The following is a 27123-nucleotide window of genomic DNA, read 5'->3' on the forward strand; positions in this document are numbered from 1 at the left end:
CATGCCTTGCATATGTACATAACAGTTCATATACATGATATACACGAGATATTGATATATATACACTTAGAAACGCAATTAAACAAATAAAAGCGATGCGAGAGCCAACCACGAAACTAACAATCAAACAAGTGTAAATTCTGCCAAGTACAGTGCGTTCCAGAAGTGTAAGGATATCGATTGGAATGACTTCTGAACTCATTTGTGTCAGTAGATTCTGGGATCCGCAATTTTCTTTGCTCTACAACAGCCGTCAGAAGATGCGAGGAGGAGCCTCCAGCAAGTGTTGCATAATTTCCATAAAATCTACATATATTTATTGTAAAAGTAACGCAGCTTTAATAGATGGAGTGGGCTAGTAACTAGTCCCAGGCCTCCTTGATCTTCAACTGATTCAGTCGCTCCTCAATGGTCACGTGCGGCTTCATCTTCCTGAGCGTCTGCTCATCAGTCCACTTGGCCACCAGCTTCTCGCGCTTTTGCAACTCCTTGGCGTGTCCAGATGATTGTTCCTAAATGGGAGAGTGTGTTGTCAGTCCGGCATATATTCAAGAATATCTCAGGAAGACTTACCAGGGTAAGATAAGGGTGTCGGAGGAGCAGCATCACTTGCTCCTGGCGCTCGTACTCGCGGGTCAGGGTGTCCATTGCGCGTTGGCTCACCGGCTTTACTAGGCGCCGCTTGCCCCGAAATATGTGACCCGGCACGGTCTTCTTAAACATGTTGATTAGCGTCAAGTGCATTTTGTATGCTTTTTTTTTTAGCGAATCAACACAAAAACTCTTTTGACTTTTTATTTAATATTTTGGTTCGTTAAAAAACCTGTAACAAAATTAAGTGTGACCAAGGGTTCTAACATAAAAACGTCAATTCGATGAACGATTATTTTAAAAACTTTTCGATTATCCAACTAAATCACGCTTTCTGATACTAATAAGAAAATGAACTCTTTATTTCCGGTTTAATTTATAAACAAAACATTATAAATAATTCAGATATAGTTTCTTATAATAGCACCTAATATTTCAACAGAAAATGGGAGACGCCGTGGAGGCCTTGTTTATAAGCACGTCGACCGAGGACAACACAACGTGTAGCGTGCAGGATCTTCGGACGGGGACCGACTTGATGCGCTACAAAGGAGGCGGGTGCGCCCAACACAATGGCTTAGAGATGATTCACCTTAATTACCTTTTCTCGGCTAACTCCGCGAAGCCACTTCTGCACGTTTGGCCTATTAACAAGCAGGAGCAGATGACTGGAATACGATTCGTGGTGCCCGGCAAAGTTAACGCGCTGGCCTTAACGCCTGACGGGAGCTTCTTGGTGGCCGGCATCCAGGAAAACATCTACCTGTGGCACATGAACTCCGGTCGCATGTTGAACACTTTGTCCAAGCATTACCAGGCGATCACCTGCTTGCGTTTTACGGACAACGGCGAGCACTTCATTAGTGGCGGTAAAGATGGAGCCGTACTCGTCTGGGATCTGACTTTCTCGGCCGCTCCATTGGACACGGGAAGCGGCAAAGACAGTACTGAACCACTATACAGCTTTAATGACCACGGTCTGGCAGTCACAGGCCTGTATTCTGGCATTGGTGGCATCCGCTCCTATCTGTATACGGTATCGCTGGATCGCTGCTGCAAGCTGTACGACCTGAGCGGAGGGATAATGCTTTTGAGCGTAGTGTTCCCAGTAGCCCTACACAGCGTAATCGTAAATAAGATGGAGACTAAGGTGTATGTGGGCTCCAGCGACGGCAAAGTGTTTGTCTTTAACATGGTTAATCCACCTCGCATGAAGGTAGGTTATAGTTTTGTCTATTCTTATACATACTAACTTTATTGCCTACATAGGAATATCATGTGGAAGAGGAAGAAATCCAGGCCTTTGTGGGCCATACTGCCGGCAAGGCAATAACCTGTTTGGCTTTAAATTTAAGTGCCACTATACTGATCTCTGGCGGCGAGGATAACCAGGTGTGTGTCTGGGACGTGAACAGCAAACAGCTAATAAAAAGCTTGCCCCAGAACGGCTCGGTGACCAACCTGCGCATCCGCCTGCTCAGTCCGTCCCTCTTTTTGCCGGAGCACAAGCAACCGCAGCTGTTCGCCGACAGTCTAAAGAGGATGATCACCCCGCGGGACGAGGACGATTACTTAGAGATTTTGGTCGAGCAGGAAATCGGAGGACGTAAGTCTCCAGAACTGGACTTCACCAAAAGTTATCCGGGTACGGATGAGGATTTACTAATCAAGTTGGCATCTATGAATACGAAAAGTAATAAGGAAGAAGATGAAACGGAATCCGAAGCCGAAGTTGAGGAAGCTGAGTCCGCTGTAGAGGAAGTTGAATCTGCAGAAGAGGAAGTGGAATCTGCAGAAGAGGAAGTGGAATCCGAAGACGATAAAATAGAATCCGATGCGGGAGTGGAGTCGATAGCCGATGAAGCGGAATCCGACGCAGATGAGCAGTCGAGTACCTCAAAGACGAACGGCGTGGATGTGCAGAAACTACTAGCTGAGAATGCTCGCCTTAAGGAAGAGTCCAAGCGGATGTTCGATATCATTTTTAAGTACATGGGCAGCGATGCCAACATGCAGGGCCTACCTGCGGGGAAGCCTAAGCGCAAAAAGCCTCGTCAAAACTAGAGAACCTTAGATTTGTTTTCAATTATGTTTACTTAAGTTTAAAGTCAATAGTACATGATAATAGCAAAAAAAAAACAAAACACAAATTTTGCCCAGATACGATTAGGGTAATCAAAACAATAACTGATAGGTGGTATCTACTTGGATGCATTCTCGCTAGGCGCCTGGCCGTCCATCTTGTCGTCGCCGGATTCCGGAGCGTTGTCCTTCTCCTCGGCGAGCAGACGACGGATTTCACGGTTGGAGTTTAACAGCTCCCGTAACTGAGACATAATATCGTCCGTGCGTTGTTCCACAGCGTCCAAGGCACAGCTAAGGGCGTCCAGGCTGTTATTGACGTCCTCCATCTCTGCAGGGGTCATGCCATAAGTGTAAATATTGCCCGAATAACGACCAAGCCAAACTTACCTTGCAGGTCCGCCTCCTGGACATTGGTGTTGCCAGAGTCACCGGACGACGAGGGGTCGTGGTTGTTCTTGGGTGACATTTTGTCTGGACTTATTTATTTATTTTTTTCCAGTTGGAAATATTGTCACGGGATAGATGCTAGAGATGGTCGATTACAAGAAACGATTCATTTTCAATCGAATCGAAAAATAAAAGGGATACTCCTAAAATCAATGTTTTCGCTTACATGAAATAAATAAACAAACCTCATTTACCTCATCACTGATTTTTATTTACTTTAAAATGTTTTTTTTTCTTCCCAGTGACCGCCAATTTGGGACCTTTCTTATATGAAATACCAGGCGAGCATAAACCTAAAGGAAGCGCTAAAATTTATTTCTTATAATATCCTAGATATGACACCGCGTCCTGTATTATTATCATGTTCAAGGAATATACAAGGGACTTTCGTGAGTTTTGGAAAATTTCGTGGTCCGAACGCAGAAACAAACTGCTGGCCCATCTCTAGCCAGCTTTTATTTAACGGATCTTTTTGAAAAAGATGGCTTCCTATTCAACCGACCAATGGGAGCTAATCTGTGCAAATGGAATTCTGTAAAGAACAGTTATACCATTTTTCACACAGCTACCAGCTGTCATCTTCTTTGACTTTCTGTTCGCCTGGTACATGAAACGAATAATTTGCCTAAGAAATGCTTCGATATGACGGACTTACGTCGAGTAAATGGGATGATTTTGTATATAAAATACCAGGCGAACATAAATCTGCAGAAGGTGTTTCGTCATTTATTCTAGTGGTGACATCGGGACGGTTATATTCTCACGCTCAAAGGATTAACAAGGGACTTTCGTGAGTTTTGGTAAATTGCGTGCTAATTTCGTGACACGAACGCAGAAACAAACTGCTTGCCCATCCCTAGACAGGTTTTATTTAACGGATCTTTTTGAAAAAGATGGCTTCCTATTCAACCGACCAATGGGAGCTGATCTGTGCAAATGCAACTCTGTAAAGAACAGTTATAACATTTTTCACAGAACTACCAGCTGTCCTCTTTCTTGCATTTCTGTTCGCCTGGTACATGAAACGAACATTTTGGCTGAAAAATAGCTCCGAGTTTGCCCGATTTCGGCATTAAATTGGATGATCTCATAAATATTATACCAGGCGAACATAAACCTCAAGAAAGCGAATATGCAGCTTAAAAATGTTGTCGTCCTCTTTCTTGCATTTCTGTTCGCCTGGTACATAAACAGAACAATTTGCCAAAGAAAATGCTTCGAGATGACGGATTGTGCCGAGGAAATTGGATGATTTTGTACATAAAAATACCAGGCGAACATAAATCTGCAGAAGGTGTATCAATTTCAGTTTCGTCATTTATTCTAGAGGTGACATCGGGCCGTCCTATATTCTCACGCTCCGCAGAAACACAAGGGACTTTCGTGAGTTTTGGAAAATTGCGGGCCTATTTCGTGACACGGACAGAGAAACAACATGTTTGTTCATCCCTTCCCTAGCCTTAGCTGAAATCGAACGGTTGTTTTTACTTATCTGCTTTTCTATTGGTCGAATGTGACTGGGGAAACATGGAAGGGCAGCCATTTTGAAAAACAAAGTTTTTTCAATTCAATCAGCTGGCACCTCCTACGGTTTCTGGTCGCCTGGTAAAATAAACAAATTCAGATAAGCCAACGAAGTTTGAGTTTTGCTTGGCATATGGGAGGGAGGAATGCCCATAATATTTCTACCGTTTATATTTAGAATGTATTTCAGCGTTCCAACCGGTCACACTGGTGACCTGACATAACATAACAATAATCGAAAGATGAATAAATGTTTTAGATACCAGCCCCGAATATTTCAGTCCCAGCTCAGCGTGAGTATATAGTTTCGTTCCCCTGATGGAATTTCATTTGAATTTTGAATAAATCCAGATATCGCGATGCTATGCAGCAGTTCAATCGGAATCGCCACCGCCACAAAAAAAGCCCGGTGTTGGTTTGGCCCAGAAACCTGATCCGAAATTGGTGAAGTGTGATTATATAGGACCGCCAGATGCGCAGTCTAATCTACGACCGTATGTGCGCCACTATGACGACAATGAAACGAGACTAGCAAGGAGTCTGCGATTGAAACGAATCGAGGTGGAGGCTTGGAACACAGATTTCTGGACGAGGCACAACAAACGCTTTTATGAGGTACGAACGAAGACCTCATCTGCCATCTCTTTCTGATGCTCTAATGCCGTCTCCTTCGTTTTCGGTTTACAGGAGAAGGAGGACTTTATCCGCCTGCATACAGAGAGCGGTACTAGTGAAGTGTCGGCGGATCAAATGAGCCACTTCTACAAGGCATTCCTCGACAAGAATTGGCGCATTCACATGATGTACAATATCTCCTGGTACCTGAAGAACTTCGATATCCTCACTCTGGCCGCTGCAGTTCAGCTTCAAAAACTTCTAGCGTTGTCCAAACGGAGAACTTAGTTGCAAAATTTATAGTCCTTGTTCTTGTTTTTTTTTGTTTCTATAAGTTGAAGTAAAACATCGTGTGTATAAAATGGTGGCATAAAATTTACTTAACTATTAAAGGGGATGAAAATTACACGTTGCTTGGAGTTAATATACTTAAAAGTAATTGCAAAACTATTTAAATAAAATAAAATAAAAATAGGTATTTATACTCTTATCAGTGTATATATTCAAAGAAGGTTGTACACGTTACATGCGGGGAAACAAGCATTGCTCCCCAAATATGCGAATATAGAAACCACTTTAATTATTATATTAATAATAATAATGGTAAACAGGGGGAAAGGCACACACGCATAAAGTCAAGTTTTTGGGTTGGCCATTGGGGGCGATAAGTTTCCTCACAATTATTGCAATGGTATAATAGTGATAGTGATGGATGTGGAGATGGTGCTAAAACAAAAAAATAAGATGCTCCTGCGGCTGTGGTTTTGTGAGGGGAGGGTGTCAGAAATACATTACAGGGGGTGGTCATGTCCTAGCATTAACATTTATATTCTCTCTATATAGAAACGATAGCAATAATTCAATTTAAACTATGAAAACACTCTGCACTCCCTCCACTTTTCCACTTACGAGCGATATATAGGATACGAATTAGCTACAGTGGGTACATATACATAACTTACAAGGATCTATGCTCTCCACGAGCATATCTGCATTTAGCATATATATATATAATTGTATATATGTACACGGTCTATACTGCTTAGCGAATATATCTATTTGATCAGATATAACAATTCCTTTTCATGGTCACTGGGCGCGACGCGCACGCCGCCGCTTCTTGCGCTTCCTTAGGTCCTCCGGTAGAGGTTCCTCCCGACTCTAGTTCATCCACTTACGGCAGTTAGGCGCACCACAGGCACACGGTATTTTGTGCGACTCGTCTTCGATGTCGAACTTATAGTCGTACGAGAGCTAAGATATACGATATAATATTAAAAGATCTAATTGCATTATTTCTTTCCCTAAACTCACCTCCTCGCCGCGATAGATCTTTCGCTTGGCGAATATAATGATCCGCACGTCGCGATCGACCTCTACGATCTCCGTCACACAATTGGGATTGCACGAGTGGTTGATGTAGCGCGCCAATCCGCCGCTCAAAGTGGCATCCACCACACGATCCTCATCCAGCCGGAACATGTAGATTCCGCGGTTCTGTAAGTTTAGGGATCAGTTGAAGTTACAGAATATATGGTAATTAAACCCACCTTAGACTCGTACTGCTTCTCACGAATCTCGGATACTTCGGTCCGGATAACCTCGCCTATGTATTCGATGATCATGGTGTGCTTCTCAATGTCCCGAGCAGCATACAAGCCTAGACCCTGGATCTTTGATCTAAATAATGAGATATTTCAAAATCAGTGGGTATTGTAAATATCTTTATAGCTGACCTGGCCAAGTAGACGTTGTTGCGCCACTCTTGCTTCATCTTTTTGTACTGGGAACTCTTCGAGTGGACGAACTGCTTGCTATAAGGGCAAGCCACCTCTCCGGCAATGGCCGCCGAGTTGGCCATCCGCTGGGTGCTGCAGCTGCCGGCTGTGCGTTGGGTGTGTGGCTTCCGCCAGACGAGCAGCTGTCTTTGCTTGGGTTCTGTGCGTGCCGCTCCGGACGGATTAATGGCCAGCGGGAACTCCAGCAGCGGGTTGCGGCCGTACTTAAAACGGTAGTCGGTAAGTGTCTCTATTCCTGGAAGGCTTTCCAAAATGCGAACGATGGCCGGTTCTGTTAGGCCAAACAGATCCTCTCCGCTAATGTGCTGCGGGAACAGCTGTAACCACTTGTGCACCTTACGTAGCCTCGTGATCGGCTGCAGAATCTGCTGCCACACCGCTGAGGGTGAACTGTCGCGATATTCGCGCTCTGGCTCCTTGTCGCCGGCGTCCTGCACCAGGATGCGGAATTCGGGCTTGCAGCCGGCTTCCGCGATGCTGCAAATGTATCGGCATCTACGATTTGGCCGGCGGACGCACCAGTAGTAGCGGCTCTGCCGAAGGAAAGAGATTGGAGAATTCGCTTAGTCACTAAACGGTTCTTGGTCAACTTGTTTAGACTCCTACTTACCACCTTATAGCCAATAGGGTAGATGTAATGGGGCGTGTGGAAAGCCTCGAGCTGGTGGGGCAATAGCTGACCCACGTTCAGGAACGTCATGTTGCCCACGCGGAGCAGATTACTCAGTTCTGAGTAGTGCATAACTGTGGCCACTTGACGGTTCTCGTCCCGATCGACAAAAACTCTTCGATGAACAACTAGCGAGCCTAGTTCATTTTCTGACGCAGATCCTGCCAGTCCTCCGCCAGCTGCAGAGCCTGTCCCTGCTCCCATGGTAATACCGGCATGGGTGTGACCATGGGCGCTGCAATGGACCGACTTGTTTTTGTAGAAGACGCAATCCTCGCGAATCGCGCACGGCAGGTGGTACAAGCTGTTGCAGCGCGATTTAAAGCACTTGATGGTGGCGCCCAGTTGATGGCAGGCGCTACAAGCCTGATTCAATCCCGCTTGTAAAGCCGTCTGAAAGTTCATCAACGCCCCAGACACTGTCTCGTAGACACCATTGGACCACAAGGCACAGTTGAGGTGGACCTGCACTCAAAAGGTCAGTTAAAATGTGATCCAAGCATTTTTGATTAAGTCCGCACTCACCCATTTATCCACATCAAAATTGAGCAGTCGCGAGGGTCCATCCGCTTGGCCATCGCCCCGCTGATTGCAGAACACACACTGCCGGGTGTCCTCCAGCTGGAGTCCACTAGCCTCCGTTTCCCAAACTGTATTATTGGCTGGTTCCGTTCCAGTTCCCGTTCCCGCTGATCCGTCGAACTCCAGTTTGATGGCCGTCGAGTCCGTTCCGAAGCAATCCGCACTGAAGCACTTCACGATGCACTTGCGCTGTACGGGGAGATTGGTGGATGAGCCATGTACACCCTGCGTTTGGTCTGATTCATCCTCTGGTTCTTGTTTGACCACCGTTTCAGTGAGAGCTGAACTGGTGGTGCAGGCACTACTGGGCGAGTCGCCGGTGGATGAAGTAGATGTGGAGCCCCCAGCTGGCTGTAGGAGCAAACTGGCCGCCTCCGCCTGGCCCTCCTTTCCGGTCCACTTAAATCTCGCAAAGCAGGCGCGATCGCAGAAGTATACAAACGGTGGAGGAACTGATTTCCTGGGTAACATAGCCATTAATTGGGCCAGCCTGGGAAGTTGTTCTTCCAATGCAGGAACACTGTGTCGGGGAATTCGCAGACCTGTGGCATGGACCACATTTCCGCAGCTGCGACACAATTTTCGGCGCCCATTGAGGATCTTTCTTAGATGACCGTGACTCACGGTCAACGGTCGCTTGAAGTCATCCCGGTGCTTTTCATCGTCGTGATCCATTAACTGCTCTTCCAACTTGTCGCCCATTTTGTCCTCGATGATCTTGCAGGTGAGGGAAGGAGCCAAGTGCAGTAGGTTAGCCAGATCCCGCAACACGCCGGCAATATTCTCCGAGGCCGAGGCGGGCAAAGCGAGTATCACATTCTGGTTCTTCTGCTGGTAGTTATTGTTGTTATTATTGCCGAGGGATCCCATACCAAGTTCCAGCTGCTGTGTCTTGCGTAGCTCCTCGCCGCAGGACCGAAGCAGTGGCGACACAGGCACCCGCATGGTCAGCGGATCCTCCGGCAGGGCCACCGGCGACATACGTCCATGGCACCGGCTGTTCCCGTTGAGCAATATTAGGCCTGGGTAGCGGGTAAGTCGCGGTATAGGCGCCCAAGCAGCCACTCCATCGCTTTCCACAAGGTCTATAGTCTCAAGGTTGCAATCCTTAACGGCGCCAATGTGTCGTACGAGGCGTTCTCGGGGATTACGCTCCATATGTGTGGAGAACTCCTGGTCATAAAAATCGTTTTGGATGCTAGACATCGGTAGCATCTTCTCAGCTTCTGGAGATGTGGATGGGGAGGGTGGACGGGTAGCAGCAGATCCTCCTACTAGACCTGAACTTCCACCAAAGCGTTCGCTGTCGTATAATGAGGGAATCCCTGGTAAACGCACTCGACCAAAGCGGCCGAGGATGGCGCCATCACAGTCCTCTAGGCCTTCCAAATGCCTGCTGAGTGGCCAACCGCGGGATCCAAGAGATCCTCCCTTGACCTTTCCACCTCCAACAGAAGATGATCCACTGGCTGAGGCCGCAGAACTCATAGAGGGCGAACTACCTCCCGACGCCTCGTTGCTTCCAATGAGAAAATGAAAGTTTCGATTCAGGTGCGGCTCCAGAACTTGGAGCGGCTGCATTTGGCGGATATGCGTTAGCAGCTTTTCGGTAAATGCATCGTGATCCTCCTCTACCTTGGAAAACTTGCGCACTCGCTTCTTGATCATGGGAGTGGAACCTGCTCCGGTACCAGATCCTACTCCTCCAAGGCTAGTTCCTCCTTGACCGGTACTGGTAATCGCATGGCCAGGACCTGATGCCGCGCCCTGGATATATTGAGTTCCCGGCGGCATACCTGCCAACTGAACCATTGCACCAGCTGGTAACGTACCTGTTAGATCCTTGAGAGTTCCAGCTGTCTGTCCGGCGTTCAGATTCGTGCGTCTTGGTTTCTGAACCTCCCGTTTGCGGCGCTTTCTTTGGTCAGCTGCCTTGGGTTCCATGATGGGTCCGGGTATGGATACAGCACTTTGTCCGGGAATTGGAGTCTGAATCGTAGTAGGCTGTGGTTGGTGTTGCTGTTGCGGGGGCTGCACTGCCACATGGAGCTGGTGTTGTACTTGAAGATGCATTTGTGCGGGTATTTGGCCAGAGACGTGTCCAGGGATTTGTCCGGGAATCTGCCCAGCTAGTTGGCCCTGCATGGCCGCCTGCATTTGCGCCTGCATCTGTACCTGCCCCTGGCTCTGGGTTTGAACGGATTGTGCCTCGCCAGGTCCTCCAGATTTCTTTACATAACTGGCAATGCCAGAGATAAGCTGTACTTTATCCGGACCTGTTTGTCCGGTTGGAGTTGCTGGTAGAGAGGCACTGGTAGGAGTCTCCACCTGTTGCTGCAGCTGCTTTTCGTCTAGCTGTGGATGCATAGGCAACTTACGTTTCTGTGCCTCGCCAGGCTTGAATGGTATTTTTGAGACTCCCACAACTCCATCTATATGATTACTACTGCTCCATTGCGTAGCGCTAATTGCTCCTCCACTGTGAGGTACTGCTCCTGGTACAGTGGCACCTTGCTCAGGATGAGGCGGCGGTTCCGCTTGCTCAGGCATCGATTCTTCGCCCTGCTCCATGGGAAGCGACATTGCTACCGCCTTAGGCTTCATCTGCAGCTCCTTGGACACAGCTTGTTTGGTGGATATGGATATGGTTACATTCGATATGGCTAATTCGTAGGGCGGAGGAGGTAACAGTTCTCCCGGCTTCGAAATGGTTTCAGTCACTAATTTATTGGTTGCAACAGGTCCTGAGATAAACGATGTTTCCTTCGAGACAATTTGCACGGTCTGCTTGACTTGGTGGGGTGCCGATTGCAATTGCTGTGATTGCTGAGGTTGTTGCTGCTGCTGCTGCTGTGGAGGCGGTGGTGTTGGTGTCGCCGTATTTTGGTTCTGATTTTGAATAGTTGCAACTACAACAGGCTGCTCGGTTTTGGGCTCCAGCTTTGGTTCTCCTCCCACCCCAGGTGTGGAAATTACGACTGCCGTAACTGGAGTTCCGGTCGCTGAGGCGGTTGCTACATGTTGACTGCTTCCCCCACTAGCTATCGTTGTGGTCGTGGTAGACGTAGCTACGGATCCGTTACTGCTACTACTGCCTGCCGCTTGCGTAGCTGCGGGGACCGGCGGAATCACCGGACGCGCCAGTTGTGCTTCCAAACTGCTGACCATGCCCATGCTGGGGGCCCGTACATTAATTACCTTACGGGCGGAAAGAGGAGCCGTCGTAGAAGCGGATCCTACGTGGGTCGAGGTGATGCTGATTTGGTTGAGACTGTGACTGCTGCTGCTGGTCTGGAGCAATTGTTTTAGCAGTGCATTATTTGAATCCTCTGTTCCCGAACGTTGATTGTTAATCGGGGTGGATGCGGTACTTGCAGGAGGATTTGGCGTACTCGGATTCGAAGCTGTTGAGGTAGGAGTCTGAATCTGAATCTGATTTGCAGACTGATTCTGCACCTGGCTAATAGGCGTCATTGTAGTGTTCGCGTTCAAACGTTTCTCCGGCGTGCTAACCTCCTCACTACGCTCCTGTTCGACAGACGAAGCTCCAGGTGTATCTTTCACAACCACCTCTTGTTTAACCAATAACTTCGGTTTTGTTTCACTGACAATCTCCTCCAGCTTGGCTACATCTGGGGCTAAACTAACGTTGAGTTTAGTGGGCGTGTTAGCAGTTGTCAGCTTAAGTTGCATTGACGGAGCAACGGCTGTTCCAGATGTAGCCGATGCAGGGACTGCAGAAGATCCAGCCTTGTCCGTACTTGAGTCCTGAACAAGCGCATGATGCATTTGTAGCGCTGACTGGCTGGCCAACGTCGTGGTGGTGATCATTTTCGGTTTTTGCTGGGCCATCGTCGTTTTGGACAGCACCAGGGATATGTTCTTGTTTTGAATGGAAATTATAGGCCGGGATCCCATCATTGGACTATTAATGCATATGGCGCCAGCGGACACCGAGACGGTGGATGTGGTCGCAAGATCTGAGGAACTGCCCGAAGCTGGCGTCATTGTAAACGTCACGGGCGTACCTGATCCACTGCCTACAGCAGAGATCGTTTGGGTTTGTGCAGCCTGTGAGTGCTGCTGCTGCTTAAAGATATTGAAACTGGGCGGGCAGTTAATTGTGTTCTTATCTAACGGCTTGATCACAACGCTGTTGATGTTGGCAAACTCCTCCGGGCCACCGCTCGCTTCCTGAGACTTGCTTTTGTTAAGGATCTTCTGCAGATTTTCAGAGTAGGCAGTAATCTTTCGAGGCGTCGGCGCATCTTCTTCTGAATGAGATGCTGCTCCCACAGTCGTGGCATCCTGAACCATTGCATACGTCTGGCTGGGATTGGTGGTAGTGATGGTCACTATGCTGCCAGTTGGTGGGGCCAAGCTCCCACCGCTAGTCACTTGCAGCTGCTGAAGCTGCTGTTGCTGCTGGAGTTGCTGTTGGTGTTGCTGTAGCTGCAGAGACATCTTCTTGCTTACCACTTTGGTTGCCACGATCTTGGTGGTCGCCGGCTTGATTTGTAAGCCCGAAAACGAAACAATAGTGGCGGGATTTTTTGGCACCCGCTTAATGAGTTTTGTAAAGTTGTGGTGTGCATGCGGATGGCCGTGTGGATGGACATGCGGATGCAGCTGCTGGCCTCCACCCGGTTGGGTGGCACTCATCACGGTGGTCACCTGACCACCCGGCTGCAACAGCTGCTTGCTCTCAACGATCGTGGCTCTTCCTGCAGTGGCTGCTCCACTTGCGCACGATAGCGGTTTCAATAACGGCACTGAAATCGTTTGGTTGCCAATGGACACCTTGGCTGTGGTCTGTGTGACCTCCGACAGCTTCTTGGCGTTGACCACCAACTGAGTGGTCTTCATCTTAGTGTGAAGATTCACCCTGTTCAACAGCGTGGTGGTGGGCGTTTGGCTGCCCGTTGCTGTGGTATTGAAGATATTGTAGTTGGTATGAACTGGCTTTTGAGTAAGGATGGTAGTGGTGCCGGCTCCACTGGCACCTGTGGCCCCATTATTTGCATTTAAAATGATGGTGGAGGTGGCTCCAATTGGCGTTCCCGTTGGGGTGCCCGTTCCTGTGGCGTTTCCCACATTCACACTGTTATCCGCGCCTGTGACTGGCATTAGGACGTAGTCGAGGTCCTCCGCCTTGCCGGGATTGTCTGCTAGATCCTGCCCAGAGCCGCTGGGCTCAATGGAGATGATAGACGCTGTGGAGGAGGAGGACGACGCCGACGAGGAAGCACCTTCCTTTTTGGTAAAGCTGGCAAAAGCTATTTTTCGGGGTGGAAGCGGATTAAGCGGACTGCTCCTTGGAGGGCTGACTATGTACTCACTTTGCTTGTCTGCGTCTTCCGTTTTGATAGCACCCAAGTCAGTGCCGGAACCGAAGTTGCAAACTATTATCTGTTGGTCGCGGGCGTCCCAGGCGACATCCTCCGACTGGGAATCCTGCGGATCCGGCGCACCTTTCACCTGCGCCTTAACCTGCTGTCCAGCCCGCTGGTAGAGGAGCTGCTGCGGCGGTGTGGCCGACGCTTTGGCGGGCAAACTGGGCGCTGGCGTTCCGAGAAGCAACTCCGTTTTGGCCTTCTTGCGAGTGGAATCCTCTGCCGGAGTGGTTGGGTCGTCGGCTCCACTGCGCTTCTGCAAACTGACCGCATTGAAGGCAGCAGCGGTGGCGACAGCCACGGATGCTACACGTTCGGGTTTCGCCTTTTCGGCGGCACCAAGCGATGTTGTCACCTTCGGTATATTCATAACAAACACACAAGTGGAAACGCTAGACGCGGGATGCGATGCGCTGCTGGGCGTTTCTTGGGACGGGAAGGGCGGCGGTCTAGCTAGCTAGGGCTCGCGCGGCCTGCTTTTTTTTTTAGCGAGCGAAAACATGCACGATTTTGTCAAAAAAAATTTATTTTCGTGTATGCAGTAGAGCTGGAACAACAGCCGATATTTTTTCGATACTATCGGTGTTTTCAAAAATCTGGCAATGTTCTCACCGTTATGAGCTGTGCCTACTGCCATCAGGTTCCTATCGATGACGATTGTAACGCAACAGCTCAGAATCAGTGAATACACTGCGCAAAATAAAAAGCTCTCGTCTTCTAACATCTTGTTTTTGGCGATTGAGAATTCTTTTTGGTAATTTGTTCGGTTGATTATTTATATAAAACTTTAATTAACAGACTATACAACAGGTTTACGTTCATATACTTTAGTACAGCTTGTTTTGCAAGTGGAGGTAAATGGCTAAGTCGTCGAACAATAGATGAAAAAATTAAGAATTGTTTTTGACAATTTGTTTGTTTATTATTTTTATTAAATTTATTGTACCGATTATACAATTGATTTATAAGGGTTTATATTCTTCAGAACAGCTTGTTCTGCAAGAGGATGCGAATGGCCGAGTGGTAGATAAAATACAACTTGAGTTTTTTAGTGTTGAGCAAAAATTCCAAACTCGATTAAATGTTAATTACCTATTACTTTAACGGTTTATAATAATATAAATTTCGCTCACCTTTTGAGTCGAAATCATTAAATATCGATAAGTAGTATTACTAGTAATAACCTGGCTATCAAAACTGGAGTAGGCAACTCTGTCCGTTGATGCAACACATTTTAAGGAAATTATAAAATAAATATAAAAAATCGTTGAAACCCTGCCATGCTGACTCTAAAGACAGTCTCGCAGCTTTTCAAGCAAACCCTTACAGGTATATTATTTGATAACCTCAGTTACCGCACACCTGATATTCCATTCCACCTCCCTTAACTTACAGCGGGCAACATAGCAATTGTGAACACAGCCGGCCTTAAATATTTCGCCCCGCCCATCAAATATCAGAGTAAGTAGCTGAAAAAGGCGCTTGGTAAATAACGGATGATAATGTAATGCAAACGGGAACCCACAGATGTGGAGCAGCCGGAGAGACCCAAGCTGAGAATCATGGAACGCCAGCCACAACTTCCGCCGAACATCCGTCCGCCTAAGATGCAGAAACGTCTACGCTACATGCGCGGTCCGGAGATGGTTCACAACACCTTGCTCCACAAACAGTACGCAATTGTAGCCACCGGGGGTGGACGCCTACGATGGGGGCACTACGAGATGATGCGACTGACTATCGGTCGCAAGATGAACACTAACACCATGTTTGCAACGTGGCGTGTCCCAGCTCCCTGGCAGCCGATTACGAAGAAGGGTCAGGGCCAGCGAATGGGCGGTGGCAAGGGGGCCATTGACCACTATGTTACCCCCATTAAGGCCGGTCGTGTCATTGTTGAGATCGCCGGCAAGTGCGAGTTCGTCGAGGTAAAGCAGTTTCTGCAGCAGGTGGCAAACCAGCTACCGTTCCAGGCCACAGTCGTTTCCCAGGAGATGCTTGATGAGCAGAGCGCCGCCGAGGAAGAGCACGCCCGCCTGAACCAGAATCCCTTCACCATGAAGTATGTAATCCAAAATAACCTCAACGGCTGCCATCGGTGGCTTTCGCCTGTGGATCATAAATGGTTCGGCAAACACCTGTAGACTTAAGTTGTTCTCCTAAAAATATAGCAATTCTTGTTAATTTGTTTCAAATCCATTTTACATTTTAAATCTTTAATTGAAATGGGACTATCAGTTGAGACTTTTCAAACTCGACTAAAAGTACTTTTTACGTACATTTTTTTTTCTTAGAATCGAATCTAACAGGTTAAAGGAGCTATTGAACACGAGCCAGATAGTCGTGTGGCAGTCGATTGTAGCATTACTTGTTTTGTTTGTGCCCCAAGATTCCCAGCTTTTCAACAAATAACAAAAACACCATTTAAAGGGAAATGTACGAGTTCTATTGCAAACATTTGTTTAATTTTCCATTTCGTTTATGTGGATAATATGTAATGCATCATATAATATGATTTTTTGCCGTTGCGATCGCATTATAATTAATATATAATATTATGCATGTATGCGTGTGTGTATGTTTTGCCGAGGGGTGTGTGAACAATAGCCTTCTTCCACGGGCCTCAGCATCGCTTCGTCTTTGTCCTGCTGCAGCATCCTCCTCGTCTTTGTCAAGTAAAATCAACAGTTTTCATTGATCTAGTCAAATGTCGGTGATCGCTCCATTTCCAACTTCATGGGGCTTAGCCGGTGGAAGAGGGCTATATTGCTGGGACGGGGATTTGTGTTTTGTGTTTTTTTAATTTTTGGGGTCGAATGGATTCTCGACCCTTACCCTTATCTCTGCTCATCTAACAGTCGGTGTCGTACCAGGCAGCCAGATTGTTGTTGTCATTGGGTGGCGTCGGCATGGCGTCTAAATCAAAGTTCAATGCACCGGCATCAATTTCGCCGACGTCCATGTCCATGGAATAGGGCGATGTGGGTGCACCGCTAGGCGGAATAGCGCCAATGTTACCAGCGCCGCCGCCAGCTCCGCCAACCGCTCCACCATTGCCGGCAGCACCGCCGCCGCCAACCGGGCTGCTGATCTCCAGACCTTGCATCGAATCTATTGGTAGAGTATCATATCCTGTGGACAAAAGAGATTGGGAAAAACAAAAAAAGGAATATTGTGATTAGTGCACATTATTCTAAGTGGTAGCCAGTCTTCAGTTTATAACAGAAGATTTGTCATCATGGAGTCCTGCAGAAGTGGATTCATCGTCTTTCGCTGTAATCGGGCGGCATATATTTGATACATTGACTTAATTTAACTTTATTGTATGGCCATATTAACGTTAGCACGAAAACAATTATTCGTGAAAGGAGGCCCTAAACTTTGTGACTTGTCATACTTGGAAGGACACAGATTCCACTTATACATGGCCGCCTTGCCTGTTCACATTAACCTAAACAACTATCAAACAACATAAATCGATCATTGAATTCCGCTTCAAAAGCCTTAAATTAAAATACGGCACGACAACGATCAGATAAATCCGATTGGAATTTGCCTTCTTAAATCTGCATGCATACACGTCTTACAATCTAGATATATACACTGTTTAATTATATGAATTATAGGTGACTAGTTCTATACGATTATTGCAGGCTACGTGACATGCAAAACGAACCGAACCAAACTAAAAGTTATTACTCCTCTTCATCCGTTGATGGATATGCATTCTAATAAAATCAAACACAAGAGATGTATACAAAAGGAAAAATGCGAAATAATAGACGAATCGTTAGTGTTTTCCATCACTCCCGATCCAAACGATGATATATATATATATATATCTCTCTCCAAGTCAATGAGCCCACTGTCATTGTATCCTTTTTGCTTAGAATTGCACTGTGTTATTCGTGAGTATTATTTGTTTGTGTGTGTAGTGCATAGAATTTTAGGCTACGTGTAGAGAGTACAGTTAATCCTTTTAAGGCTGTCAGGGACACATGATTTATCCATGTTAGGACAGATGAAAAATAGTCCTCTTAAGGCACAAAGATATTATTTTTATAGCTTTGCCCTAAGTAGCATTTTGATTTCTCGACAGATGAATGCCATTGAGAATTGCAAGTGGATAAGGGACCGGATATGGTTAATTAACCAAACAACACGCACGCAAACTTAAGTCATGTATTTATTTCCTTTGCATGCAGCCATTGAACTTAAGGGGCAACGAAACTGGGGGATAACGAGCAAGGAGACAGAGGTATATTAAGAGATCGAGCAGGGGAGCACGGTAAAAAAGGGGTTGGCTCACACTGAAGTAATTTAAGTGAGCTGAACTTTTTAGCTTTTATTAATAGGTGCTTTTTAAATGAACAACAGACATGATAACGATTAAATGTATGCGGGGTGAAGGGGCGGGGCCCAAGGAGTTATCGAATTGCCTTAACCTGTAAACTTTCCCGTCAGTTTATTTTTAGTGGGGTTATGCGGGGATTCTTCTTCTTGGGGCGGGGTTCGAGGGTCGGGGTCTCTTCTTATGCATATGACATACATACCTTGCTGATGGAATGCGCGACCTCCGTGCGAACTGTGCACGCTGGGCGGACCTTGTCCGTACAGGCCTTCATATGCTTCTTCGGGTCCAAGCATATCCTGTGTGATCGATCGATTTCGTGTTTGTTTATCGGTCGGTGTGCGTAGTATGTGCGTGGTCGTACGTGTGTGATTGTGTATTGGATGTTTTTTTTTACAGTTTCGTATTCAATTATTTGTTGTTGGGATGGATTAGAAGTGAAAAGTTGTTAGGAAAGAAGAAGACACGCGCAAACGCCAGTTTGCAAGTGAATGTGAACGACAGGGAGAGAATGGGTGGTAGTGGGAGCGGGCAGCAATAGTGAGACAGAGTCGCGTTGTTCGATTGTAGTTGTTGGTGAGATTTTGGTGCAGTGATTATCCGTCATTGGTTGTTGCGGTTCATTTACCGTTGCAGTGGTGTTTTAAGTGATTTTTTTGTTTTGGTTTTACACACACAAAGTAAACATAAAGGAAAAAGAAAAAAAGAAAAGAACAAAAAGTAAATAAAAACGTGAATTAATTACAAAATCATAATTAAACATAAACAAATTTTAAAATGTCTTAGCGAATTATACAAAGTTAAATTCATGTATGTTTCTTGTGGGTTTGTTTCCAGAGGATAAGAGGAAAAGGGTTCGGGTAGGGGGTGTGGTTGTGGGTGGGAATATAATACGATAATAACTTATCGGAATCCGTTTTCATAATCGACGTTTATCTACATCTACCTACTTATCGACTAACATTTACGCTTTATCGATTCGTGGTTTACAAGAAAGCAAATAACTGAACGTAAAAATTAAAATAATATTTAAATTCAAAAATAGGTTATCGAAATCGTAAGCAAGCGATATATAAGTCGATACTTAATATGAATACCAATATATAATGCTTGACTAGAGTTAGTTTTCTACAAATTTACAATTTTATGTACAGAATTTGCTTTTTACGCTGGATTTCAAATAAGAATCTTTAAAACACAAGAGGGGCGTTTAAAAGCCGGAAAATCAGAGATCACGCAATTTCTTAGCCTACTTGGCACGCACCTGTAGATCAGGACCCATGCCCAGATCGGCGTTGGCCCAAATGTTGTTGTCCTCGCGCAGCAGCGAGTTGGTCAGCTCGATGGACAACCGTTTCTTGTAGTCCTGGGGCTTGTCCTCGCTCATGCGGAACAGCACTGCGGCGGCATACGTGGCCACACCCTCATTGCGTGAATGCAGAAGATCGGTCAGTGGCCCGGTGGCGCCCTCCTGCTCAATAATCTCGGCGCCTTCCTTGTCGGCAGCCAATTCACAAAGAACGCCAGCTGCCACACGCTAGAATCGATAAATATTTAATAAATTGAATCACTTCAAACATGATATTCAATCACACCTGAATATTCTCGATTTCGTTGAACAGCAAACGCACAAAGATCGGTATAACCGACTGCTGGCGGATGAGCGCCCGATTGTGGGATTCACGGGCCAGGATATGTAGTGCTCCTACAGTGCCTTCGACAATCTCTTCCATACGTACGCCGTCTGCGTATGCAGACGGTTGCTGCGAACCCGTAGTGGCAATAGAGGAGCGTTGCTGCAAAGGCACAAGATTATGAGGAATCAGTACAATTTTCATTTGCTATGCTGAACTAACTTACCCTCTCTGTGTCCTGGAAGGCACGCATTAGCAGCCGCACCAGATGGTGGATGGCACCGTGCTCGCGCAACGGGGCATGGTTGGCTGGACATAGGGCCAAATTGCGTATAAGCCCAATAACGGCCTTGATTAAAGGCCAGCGAGATGGTGGATGCAGTAGCTTCACTATTACCGACAACCCGTAGTTAAGACGCACGGCATTCTGGGCCAGCTCTGAGTCCACATGACGAGAAGTCAAATGACGCAGGGCACAGACGGCCGGCTCGGTAATCTCCTCGCGATCCCCAGCATTGATAATAGTACGGACAAGAGCATCCACACCGCCTACTTGGCAAACGGTGGCCTTATTGCGCTGATTGTTGCACGTCAGATTCGAAAGGATTCCGGCGGCACAGGTGACCACGTTGACATCGGTCGAGCCCAATACCTGGACCAGCGATTGGAGCAAGGCTTCGAGGCCCTCTACCTTGGTTGCCGCATCTGACAAGTTACGGAGCGTCCACAAACAGTTTTGCACCAGACGCGGTGACATGTTACCTAAGTGCATAGCCAGTGCTTGCATGCCACCGGCGTCTACAATGGCCGGCTTGTTGCTTGAGCAAACGGACAACACTTTGAGCACACGTGAAGTGGTCCACAGTAGCTTCTCGTAGTCGTAAGAGCGCATGATGCGTACCAATTCGTTTGGCCCGCCGGAAGCGAGGATTATAAGCTTGCTTTCCTGGTTACCGTAGGCCAGAATCTGCAAACAATCGGTGACGATGGCCAGGAACTTTACGTTGTTCCTCTGCAGCAGTGTAACCATTTTCTGGAGGCCACCGGCTAAACGCACGGCCATCTTGGAACCGTCCTGGTGGAGCAGCAGGTTATGCAGCGTGGTAATTGCATAGAAAAGCACACTTTCCACTGGCGAAGAGAGCAACTTGACAAGTGCCGGGATACCACCGCTCTTGAATATGGCCAATAGACCCTGGCGATGGTGTGACAAGTTATGCAGTGTTCCTACTGCTGCCTTCGTGCTTTCCAGATCATTGCTATTGGAAATGGCACGCACCAAAGCGGCCACCATCTGGGGGCTGTTCATGATGGCGTGCCGCGAAGCCTCCTTCTTGGACAGCTGGTGGACCATCATGGCGGCCTGGGAAACGACCACTTGATCCTCATCATTCAAAAGTTTAATTAACTCTGGTATGGCCCTGGTGGCCAGCTCGGCATCGTCCTGGTAGTTGATCAGATTGACCACCGCGTGCTTTAACATCTGCGATGGTTCCGAAAGTCGTTGTACCGCCGTCGGCTGCTGGGGATCGAACTGGGTGGAGGGAATCTCAATGCCCTCCTCCAGGGTTTCGGGGAACATCGCAGCACGGACACGTTGAGAGCGCGTCTGGCTTAGTTGCTGATTCATGTCGTCCACCTGGTCCTGTGTAAAGTTCTGCGGGAAACCAGTGTCCAAGTCGAACATTAGAGGATCTCCCTCCATCTCCTCGTCCTCCTTGCCTGACAATGATGGCACCTGGGTTACGGCACCCGAGTGGATGCCAGAATCACCCAGATAGGAGTTCTGCTGCCACATGAGGGTTTGCTCCTTGGCGGACACCATCGGCGGCAGATCCGGCGGATTGTATTGATTATTATGCGACACTGCAAGAAATGACGAGAGAATATTTTCAATGCGGTTAGGATATGTCTGAGTTCGGTTGGAGTAGGTTTTTCAAGTACCGCCTACGCTGGCCTCTTTCTTCTTGTTTAATGACATTATTATTTTGATGGCTTTAAAATGAAAATCAACAGGTTATTATACTGTCTTTTGACGCTCTGAAGCTGAAACCTGAAGTGCAAGAGTATACCCATATTCAAATTTATTTTCCTTTTTTATGTCCTTTTCCTTTTTTTTTGTCTATGGATATACATACAAATGTACATTTCTTTTTCAAACCTATTGAAGCGCAAGAATGGCGCAGAACAACAGAAACATGACCATCAGACTGAGTGCAGCACAGCATCAACATCGCTGCCATCGAATTTTGACTTGGATGCTGCGGGTTTGCTTTCAATGCCCCCACTCTAACCCACTCCAAGCCATTTGCAAACCTTTTTTCTTGAAGGATGGCCAAATGGGAAACGACAGCGACTGACAGCAAAGTGAACAACGTCCCGTGCAGCATACAACGCAAATAAAAAAAATTGCAAAAGGAAAACTTTGAAGCGTGACAAATTGAACGCTGCAGGATATTCCCACAAAGTTTAGAGAAGATGGGATGGGGGTCATGATGCTCACACATGAGAGGGTCCTGGCAAAAGGATTCGTTGGGCGTTTTGTTTGCCACTTCTGTCTTAATTATGCCGTTTCAGGCCCAGCTTTTTGCCTTTGTTGTTTTACTTATGCGCGGACACAGTGCAGCCACGCCCCTTTTGTATGCATTTGCATTTGCAATTTGAAAGCTGCCAGCTTCTCCCCATCCCACTCGTTAAGTACTACAGTCAAACCTTTAAAAATCGATCTCCGAAACGAAATGGATTTAGATGAACTTTAAATGGGTAAAAAGTAATTAAGTAGACGTTTTAGAAACAGCTATTAAAGTTTTTGTTTAATATCGAAACATTTTTTTTCGAAAGTTGTTACAGTTTCCATTTTGCCTCCGAGACATGTGCCTCGATTTGCAACAGAAACTTGGCCTAAAGTTTAACAACCAAAAACTAAAAATATATTTCATAATCCCTTAATATGGTTCGCTACCAGCACGTAGTACTGTAATCCCATTTCGTTTCATTTCCCAAATCGATTAAGCGCTTTTTCATTCGCTTTATCCCTCGAGTGGGCCACGCACTCGAAAGGAGTGCGGCTAGAATGGAAATGGGATTGCAAATGTGGGGACGGAGCCTTTAAGTGGAAGTTGCCGCTTACTAATTAAATTCTGCACAGCACAGCACCACCACAAAAAAAGCAAAAAGAAAAAGAAAATGTGCAGCCAAGTCGAAAATGAGATTGAAAGACAGAGAGGGATGACAAGGTCCCGGAGAGGGAAACTGAGTGGGTGGGATGGCCACGTGCAAGTACACAAGTTCTCGGTATCGCGTGTGTGTGTGAGAAAGAGTAAGAGGAATCGGGACGGAATAGAATTTTAAAGAGTACCAAACATTGGCGTATGCTTTGAAGGGGGTTTTTGGGATTGAATATTCGGCATTAGCCTTTAATCTAAATGCGAATATGTGAAAGCATGCCCGATTTGTTAAAAATTGTATTATTAGGGGAAACCTAACTTAAACTTAACCTTAACTGTACAGAGGAATTGTTATTCCTTGTTAAAACCCTACCCTTCTACGCCACTGTTATCCTCCAAAGCAAACTGCAAATGAAGTGACAAAAAGGAGCGTGGTAGAGAGAGGGAGGACAGCATCTTCCTTCCTTCTCCTTTTAGCTGCGTCGTCAAAAAAGTTGTAAATTGTAAAATGTAAAGGAGATGGAACAGTTGTTTTTGGTGGTTAGGGTAAGGACACATGGTCTGCTGGTGGTTGCTTGTCACACAGAAAAAAGATCATCCAAATGATGTGTATGCTCAAGCATTAACAAGTATGTAAATGTGGGCAGCTCATAGAACAGGCAGACATAAATAATTCATCTGGGGTGGATTGCTATAGAGTAGTTACCCTAAATCGTTCAAATGACAAACAAAAGGAGCATCCAAAACAAATACTTTATGTCACATTTGGCAAATTTGTCAAAAACAAGCATCACATCTTTCAACTATTATTAGCAAGGGGTAGTTCTTGAAATGCGATACAGGAGATAATTATTGTCAGGGAACAATGCACAGACTGATACATCCCTCTTTTATGGACCGACCTTCTATTTTGACTATTAATTTGAAATGGTCTAATGGTCCCCGGATTTGAATAGCTCAAATAAAAACTTGGCATCTTTAAATGATTTACTTAAAACTTCATACAAATCACAGAACGATAAAGAATAAAAAGGTCGTGTGGTTTTCCTTAGTGGGTCTGCAAAATGGATCCCTCGTTTTGCATGCTTTCGTGGAAGTGGGGAAAGGCAAAATCACTGCTCTTGAAAATACTTACTGGTACGATTCTGGGCTGGCATGTAACTCATCTTGGTGATTAAGGCGCTTTACACCACACCTGCAAGAAAGAGACAGAAGAATATGAGTAATTTGCTTAACAGTTAACACTAAGTTCATGTGTGTATGTGTGTGTCAGTTAGAGTACAAGAAACTAAGTTAAAAATTAAGTCCGCGGAAAGTACAAGACTTCTTTCTGTTTCTGCAGACAACTTATAGACGTAGTAATCACCAATTCTATTTTTTTCTGTTCTTAAACTTATTTCCGCTTTGAGATGCCGCAGCATAATACGAAGTATGCTGCGTATACAGTATACAAACAAGCACACAAATACAAGCGCACACAGGTAGAAATGAATATGCGTGTATGTCTACCTGCCGAAGACTTCGGCCACGAACCTTGAGTTATTTAATTACTATGTTTGGCACTTCAAATCGTATGCACTCTAAAAAACAGAAAACAATTTATTCTTCACTTGCAGCTTCTGGAAAATAGCGCGTCGGAAAATGCGACCGACCAGCACGCTCGTTAAAACGGAACAGAATTGAAAAGTAGAGAGCAAAAAGCGAAGCACTTGCAACACGGCGCGTGCGAGGGAGAGAAAGTAAAGGGCCGCAGTGCAGCACACAAATGCAATGCTGCGCAGAGTTGCCACACATCTATCAGATTGTGCATACACACACATAAGCAGCACAGGAAGGATTCTAATATAAATAATGTTGTGGAGTTGTAGATTAGATAAAATACTCAATGGTAATGAGCCTTTTATTCGGACAAACACAATTTCCTGTCTGCGGCATTGTTTACATTCCAGCGAGCAGCAAAACAAGCGTACGGCTTACAAGGGAGAATACATAAAAATGCTGTTTGTGTGTATCCAGCTCCAATGCTCACACACACACCATCGCCATCCCACCACACCCCCGCGTCTACTGGGTTCCCATAGCTTTCCAGCTTTCCATGTTACACATAAAACTTGGCTTTTCATACGGATTTATTCTCAACTTTAATTACTCACCACGTCCAAGGAATTTAAATCTGCTTTATAGCAGGATCAATTGATTTAAAACGCACTGTTTCACAAATTTAGAGCGAATTATGTCTGCTCAATGAAAAAAAACTGTGTATATGGCGACTGAGACCCAACTAGAGATGGCCTGCTGCTGCCCCGATACTTCGATAGGCCTTAGTCGATAAGTCAGTGGAATTTTTTAAATATTTCTAGTTCTAAGAACCTATATCGAAATCTCGCTTTTTTTTTTAAAGAGTCTTCAATGTTTTAGAGTATTTATTTATTTTTTGCTGTATTAAGCACACAATATTTAAAATTTAGGCACAATTTATTTAAGTTTTAGCTTTGTTGTTTTTACCGTTTTCTTGTATAAACATTTACCCACACAAGCACCTGCATGTGTATATATGTACATATGTGGGTGTTTGGCAACTCAGGTTTATGTAAAATCTAGTTTTCGGCCTTAAATTGTTAAAACTTCTTTTGTTTTGTCATACTTACCACGTAAAATATAATTTTATCTGCTCAAAGGCAGTTTTCTGTTCCTTTAACGCACTTAAATATTAAAATTCGACAACAAATCCGCGACTGAAAACTGTGTATATGAGTGATAAGCCGATAACCGATTGCTTTTTCAATTCTGGTGGCTGCCAACTTGTTTTTTTTATTCTTAGAGGGCTTTTTAAAATAATATACTTTTTATTATTCTATATCAGATCGAAGTGTACAAATACTTTTTGTTTTATAAGAAAGCCTTATTTCAGCTGCAACTGACATGATTTGATATAAATCTATTTTTCATTTTGGATATATCCAAACACTGATTTATTCATGTATGAATATTTATTTGTTGGGCAAGCGGCTTTGGGCTATGAATTCTAAGTGGGTAACTCAGAAATCGTCACAGGAGTTTGTGGACGATCGTAGGTATTTCGTTGATCTCTGATAAACTTGAAAAAGGCGCTCTTATGCCGCTCCATACCATCACAAAGTCCATATATTTGGGTAAAACCAAAATAGGCAGCTACAGCGGCGACACCAAATAGAGGGACCATAATAGCGAATCCCGCCAGGCAGGTGAAGAACACCATAGATACTATGGTCAGGAGTGTGCCTGAAAGAGAAGTACTTTAACGCGTGCTTCTAAGTGAAAATAATGAAGCCAACCTTCAAGTACCAGCAGACCAGTGAACGTCATAACCATGGTAGCTATTCCAAACCCAAAGATTATAAGGAATGGGAGCATGAAGACCAGACCGCCAGCGAGCAGGCAGATAGCAATATGCGGATTCCGGGCGCACCAGGCTGCTATGGTCTCCAGCATATCATATCCACCCAGTTCGGACATGACAAACTCTGCTAATCGGCGCACCTGAAACCCTGCAAGATCAGTAGGGATTATAACATTTGCTAGGTCAATATTAATAAAAAAAAAAATCGCATGACAAAATACGTTCATTCCAAGTCAATTACTGAAATAGTTGCTTGTATGTGAACAAGTAATAAAAACGCAAAATAACAAAAAAAAAATATAAAAAAGGTTAACAACCGTACAGAGCAGCAAAAAACTTATTTCAGCCATTAGTCACTAAGTAATTGAGCTGTGGAATGTTTCAGATAGGTTTGGAAGTTAAACTTCAATTAAGTGGCATACATGACTTGTAGAGGGTCTGAATCAAACTTTCCAGGAATTGGTCGCCTGTGGGAGATCCTGTATAGGGGGTATCGCCTGAATTTTCTTTAGTTTCTGACTCCGATGTGTTCTCCATTCTTATATTCGAAGACTTCTGGGAATTTGCTACACCGGCGGCTTTACGCGCCTTCTTTGAGTGAGCCTGTAAATGTGATCAGATCAATATTTAAATTTATATTGCGTAAAAACGAAAGTGATTAGCTGCCGGCTGAGGCTGGGGCCATCAAACGTGACCTTTGACTGGAAATTCCCGGTCGTATATTCTATGGGCTCTTTTTAGCCGAAGACACCCACCATGGTTTTCGGCTACTGCAAGAATCTCTCGGTTTTTGTGTTCATTACAGGTAAAAGGCCAGGTCTCCAGATTTTTTCGCCTAATTAAATCCAACCGTAAATGAAAACAAAATATATAAACAAAAATAATA

At 45.6% G+C, this 27123-nt stretch overlaps 8 protein-coding genes across 12 annotated transcripts; 3 read left to right on the forward strand and 5 right to left on the reverse strand.

The window, feature by feature from the left end:
* Window positions 1–294: 294 nt before the first annotated feature.
* Window positions 295–855, reverse strand: LOC108104394 (ribosomal protein 63, mitochondrial). The gene is made up of 2 exons (XM_017210434.2): window positions 574–855; window positions 295–512 (listed from the first exon to the last, which is right to left on the reverse strand). The coding sequence occupies exons 1-2, from the start codon at window positions 742–744 to the stop codon at window positions 363–365; spliced, it is 321 nt and encodes a 106-aa protein (XP_017065923.1). The 5' UTR covers window positions 745–855; the 3' UTR covers window positions 295–362.
* A 41-nt stretch (window positions 856–896) lies between these two features.
* LOC108104389 (WD repeat-containing protein 18) lies at window positions 897–2736 on the forward strand. The gene is made up of 2 exons (XM_017210428.2): window positions 897–1807; window positions 1861–2736. Exons 1-2 carry the CDS (start codon window positions 1037–1039, stop codon window positions 2653–2655), a joined length of 1566 nt encoding a protein of 521 aa, XP_017065917.1. The 5' UTR covers window positions 897–1036; the 3' UTR covers window positions 2656–2736.
* Window positions 2667–3225, reverse strand: LOC108104397 (UPF0184 protein CG14818). Its single transcript, XM_017210436.2, has 2 exons — window positions 3064–3225; window positions 2667–3004 (listed from the first exon to the last, which is right to left on the reverse strand). The coding sequence occupies exons 1-2, from the start codon at window positions 3140–3142 to the stop codon at window positions 2793–2795; spliced, it is 291 nt and encodes a 96-aa protein (XP_017065925.1). The 5' UTR covers window positions 3143–3225; the 3' UTR covers window positions 2667–2792.
* Window positions 3226–4823: 1598 nt separating this feature from the next.
* LOC108104422 (COA8 family protein CG14806, mitochondrial) lies at window positions 4824–5740 on the forward strand. The gene is made up of 3 exons (XM_017210477.2): window positions 4824–4940; window positions 4999–5262; window positions 5335–5740. The coding sequence occupies exons 1-3, from the start codon at window positions 4890–4892 to the stop codon at window positions 5548–5550; spliced, it is 531 nt and encodes a 176-aa protein (XP_017065966.1). The 5' UTR covers window positions 4824–4889; the 3' UTR covers window positions 5551–5740.
* On the reverse strand, window positions 5620–14253 carry LOC108104421 (histone-lysine N-methyltransferase trr). Of its 2 annotated transcripts, XM_017210475.2 has the most exons (7): window positions 13653–14253; window positions 8257–13589; window positions 7672–8196; window positions 6999–7594; window positions 6813–6942; window positions 6577–6759; window positions 5620–6516 (listed from the first exon to the last, which is right to left on the reverse strand). In XM_017210475.2, the coding sequence occupies exons 1-7, from the start codon at window positions 14074–14076 to the stop codon at window positions 6424–6426; spliced, it is 7284 nt and encodes a 2427-aa protein (XP_017065964.2). In that variant the 5' UTR covers window positions 14077–14253; the 3' UTR covers window positions 5620–6423. The 2 variants fall into 2 exon arrangements, with proteins under 2 accessions (XP_017065964.2, XP_017065963.2); XM_017210474.2 differs by having other exon boundaries at window positions 8257–14253.
* A 616-nt stretch (window positions 14254–14869) lies between these two features.
* Window positions 14870–15905, forward strand: LOC108104408 (39S ribosomal protein L16, mitochondrial). Its single transcript, XM_017210458.2, has 3 exons — window positions 14870–15035; window positions 15102–15167; window positions 15234–15905. Exons 1-3 carry the CDS (start codon window positions 14987–14989, stop codon window positions 15848–15850), a joined length of 732 nt encoding a protein of 243 aa, XP_017065947.1. The 5' UTR covers window positions 14870–14986; the 3' UTR covers window positions 15851–15905.
* Window positions 15906–16129: 224 nt separating this feature from the next.
* LOC108104407 (armadillo segment polarity protein) lies at window positions 16130–25628 on the reverse strand. 4 transcript variants are annotated; one of them, XM_017210455.1, is made up of 7 exons: window positions 25507–25628; window positions 23994–24053; window positions 19918–21557; window positions 19653–19853; window positions 19322–19594; window positions 18260–18356; window positions 16130–16838 (listed from the first exon to the last, which is right to left on the reverse strand). In XM_017210455.1, exons 2-7 carry the CDS (start codon window positions 24022–24024, stop codon window positions 16558–16560), a joined length of 2523 nt encoding a protein of 840 aa, XP_017065944.1. In that variant the 5' UTR covers window positions 24025–24053; window positions 25507–25628; the 3' UTR covers window positions 16130–16557. The 4 variants fall into 4 exon arrangements, with proteins under 4 accessions (XP_017065944.1, XP_017065943.1, XP_017065945.1 ...); XM_017210454.2 differs by lacking the exon at window positions 25507–25628 and adding an exon at window positions 25012–25149; XM_017210456.1 differs by lacking the exon at window positions 25507–25628 and adding an exon at window positions 24392–24535.
* Window positions 25629–25797: 169 nt separating this feature from the next.
* On the reverse strand, window positions 25798–27122 carry LOC108104409. Its single transcript, XM_017210459.2, has 4 exons — window positions 26993–27122; window positions 26660–26840; window positions 26173–26385; window positions 25798–26119 (listed from the first exon to the last, which is right to left on the reverse strand). The coding sequence occupies exons 1-4, from the start codon at window positions 26993–26995 to the stop codon at window positions 25884–25886; spliced, it is 633 nt and encodes a 210-aa protein (XP_017065948.1). The 5' UTR covers window positions 26996–27122; the 3' UTR covers window positions 25798–25883.
* Between the last annotated feature and the right edge of the window lies 1 nt (window position 27123).

This window comes from Drosophila eugracilis, unplaced genomic scaffold (genome assembly GCF_018153835.1).
Source record: "Drosophila eugracilis isolate 14026-0451.02 unplaced genomic scaffold, ASM1815383v1 contig_2167, whole genome shotgun sequence".
NCBI classification, from domain to species: domain Eukaryota; kingdom Metazoa; phylum Arthropoda; class Insecta; order Diptera; family Drosophilidae; genus Drosophila; species Drosophila eugracilis.

Bases quoted from the DNA above. Each gene is read 5' to 3' on its own strand.
- LOC108104407 (XM_017210455.1), bottom strand. From the start codon at position 24,024: ATGAGTTACATGCCAGCCCAGAATCGTACCA. The intron at 21,558-23,993 runs GTAAGTATTTTC...CATTTCTTGCAG, and splicing joins GCCAGCCCAGAATCGTACCA to TGTCGCATAATAATCAATAC. The intron at 19,854-19,917 runs GTAAGTTAGTTC...GTGCCTTTGCAG, and splicing joins CCTTCCAGGACACAGAGAGG to CAACGCTCCTCTATTGCCAC.
- LOC108104394 (XM_017210434.2), bottom strand. From the start codon at position 744: ATGCACTTGACGCTAATCAACATGTTTAAGAAGACCGTGCCGGGTCAC. The intron at 513-573 runs GTAAGTCTTCCT...TCTCCCATTTAG, and splicing joins GACACCCTTATCTTACCCTG to GAACAATCATCTGGACACGC.
- LOC108104408 (XM_017210458.2), top strand. From the start codon at position 14,987: ATGCTGACTCTAAAGACAGTCTCGCAGCTTTTCAAGCAAACCCTTACA. The intron at 15,036-15,101 runs GTATATTATTTG...CTTAACTTACAG, and splicing joins TTTCAAGCAAACCCTTACAG to CGGGCAACATAGCAATTGTG. The intron at 15,168-15,233 runs GTAAGTAGCTGA...GGGAACCCACAG, and splicing joins CCCGCCCATCAAATATCAGA to ATGTGGAGCAGCCGGAGAGA.
- LOC108104422 (XM_017210477.2), top strand. From the start codon at position 4,890: ATGAATAAATGTTTTAGATACCAGCCCCGAATATTTCAGTCCCAGCTC. The intron at 4,941-4,998 runs GTGAGTATATAG...GAATAAATCCAG, and splicing joins TATTTCAGTCCCAGCTCAGC to ATATCGCGATGCTATGCAGC. The intron at 5,263-5,334 runs GTACGAACGAAG...TTCGGTTTACAG, and splicing joins ACAACAAACGCTTTTATGAG to GAGAAGGAGGACTTTATCCG.
- LOC108104397 (XM_017210436.2), bottom strand. From the start codon at position 3,142: ATGTCACCCAAGAACAACCACGACCCCTCGTCGTCCGGTGACTCTGGC. The intron at 3,005-3,063 runs GTAAGTTTGGCT...TGACCCCTGCAG, and splicing joins CCAGGAGGCGGACCTGCAAG to AGATGGAGGACGTCAATAAC.
- LOC108104421 (XM_017210474.2), bottom strand. From the start codon at position 14,076: ATGAATATACCGAAGGTGACAACATCGCTTGGTGCCGCCGAAAAGGCG. The intron at 8,197-8,256 runs GTGAGTGCGGAC...TTTTGAGTGCAG, and splicing joins ATTTTGATGTGGATAAATGG to GTCCACCTCAACTGTGCCTT. The intron at 6,943-6,998 runs GTCAGCTATAAA...CTCATTATTTAG, and splicing joins AACAACGTCTACTTGGCCAG to ATCAAAGATCCAGGGTCTAG.
- LOC108104389 (XM_017210428.2), top strand. From the start codon at position 1,037: ATGGGAGACGCCGTGGAGGCCTTGTTTATAAGCACGTCGACCGAGGAC. The intron at 1,808-1,860 runs GTAGGTTATAGT...TTGCCTACATAG, and splicing joins TTAATCCACCTCGCATGAAG to GAATATCATGTGGAAGAGGA.
- LOC108104409 (XM_017210459.2), bottom strand. The intron at 26,386-26,659 runs GTATGCCACTTA...CTGATCTTGCAG, and splicing joins TCAGACCCTCTACAAGTCAT to GGTTTCAGGTGCGCCGATTA. The intron at 26,120-26,172 runs GTTGGCTTCATT...CTTCTCTTTCAG, and splicing joins TGGTCTGCTGGTACTTGAAG to GCACACTCCTGACCATAGTA.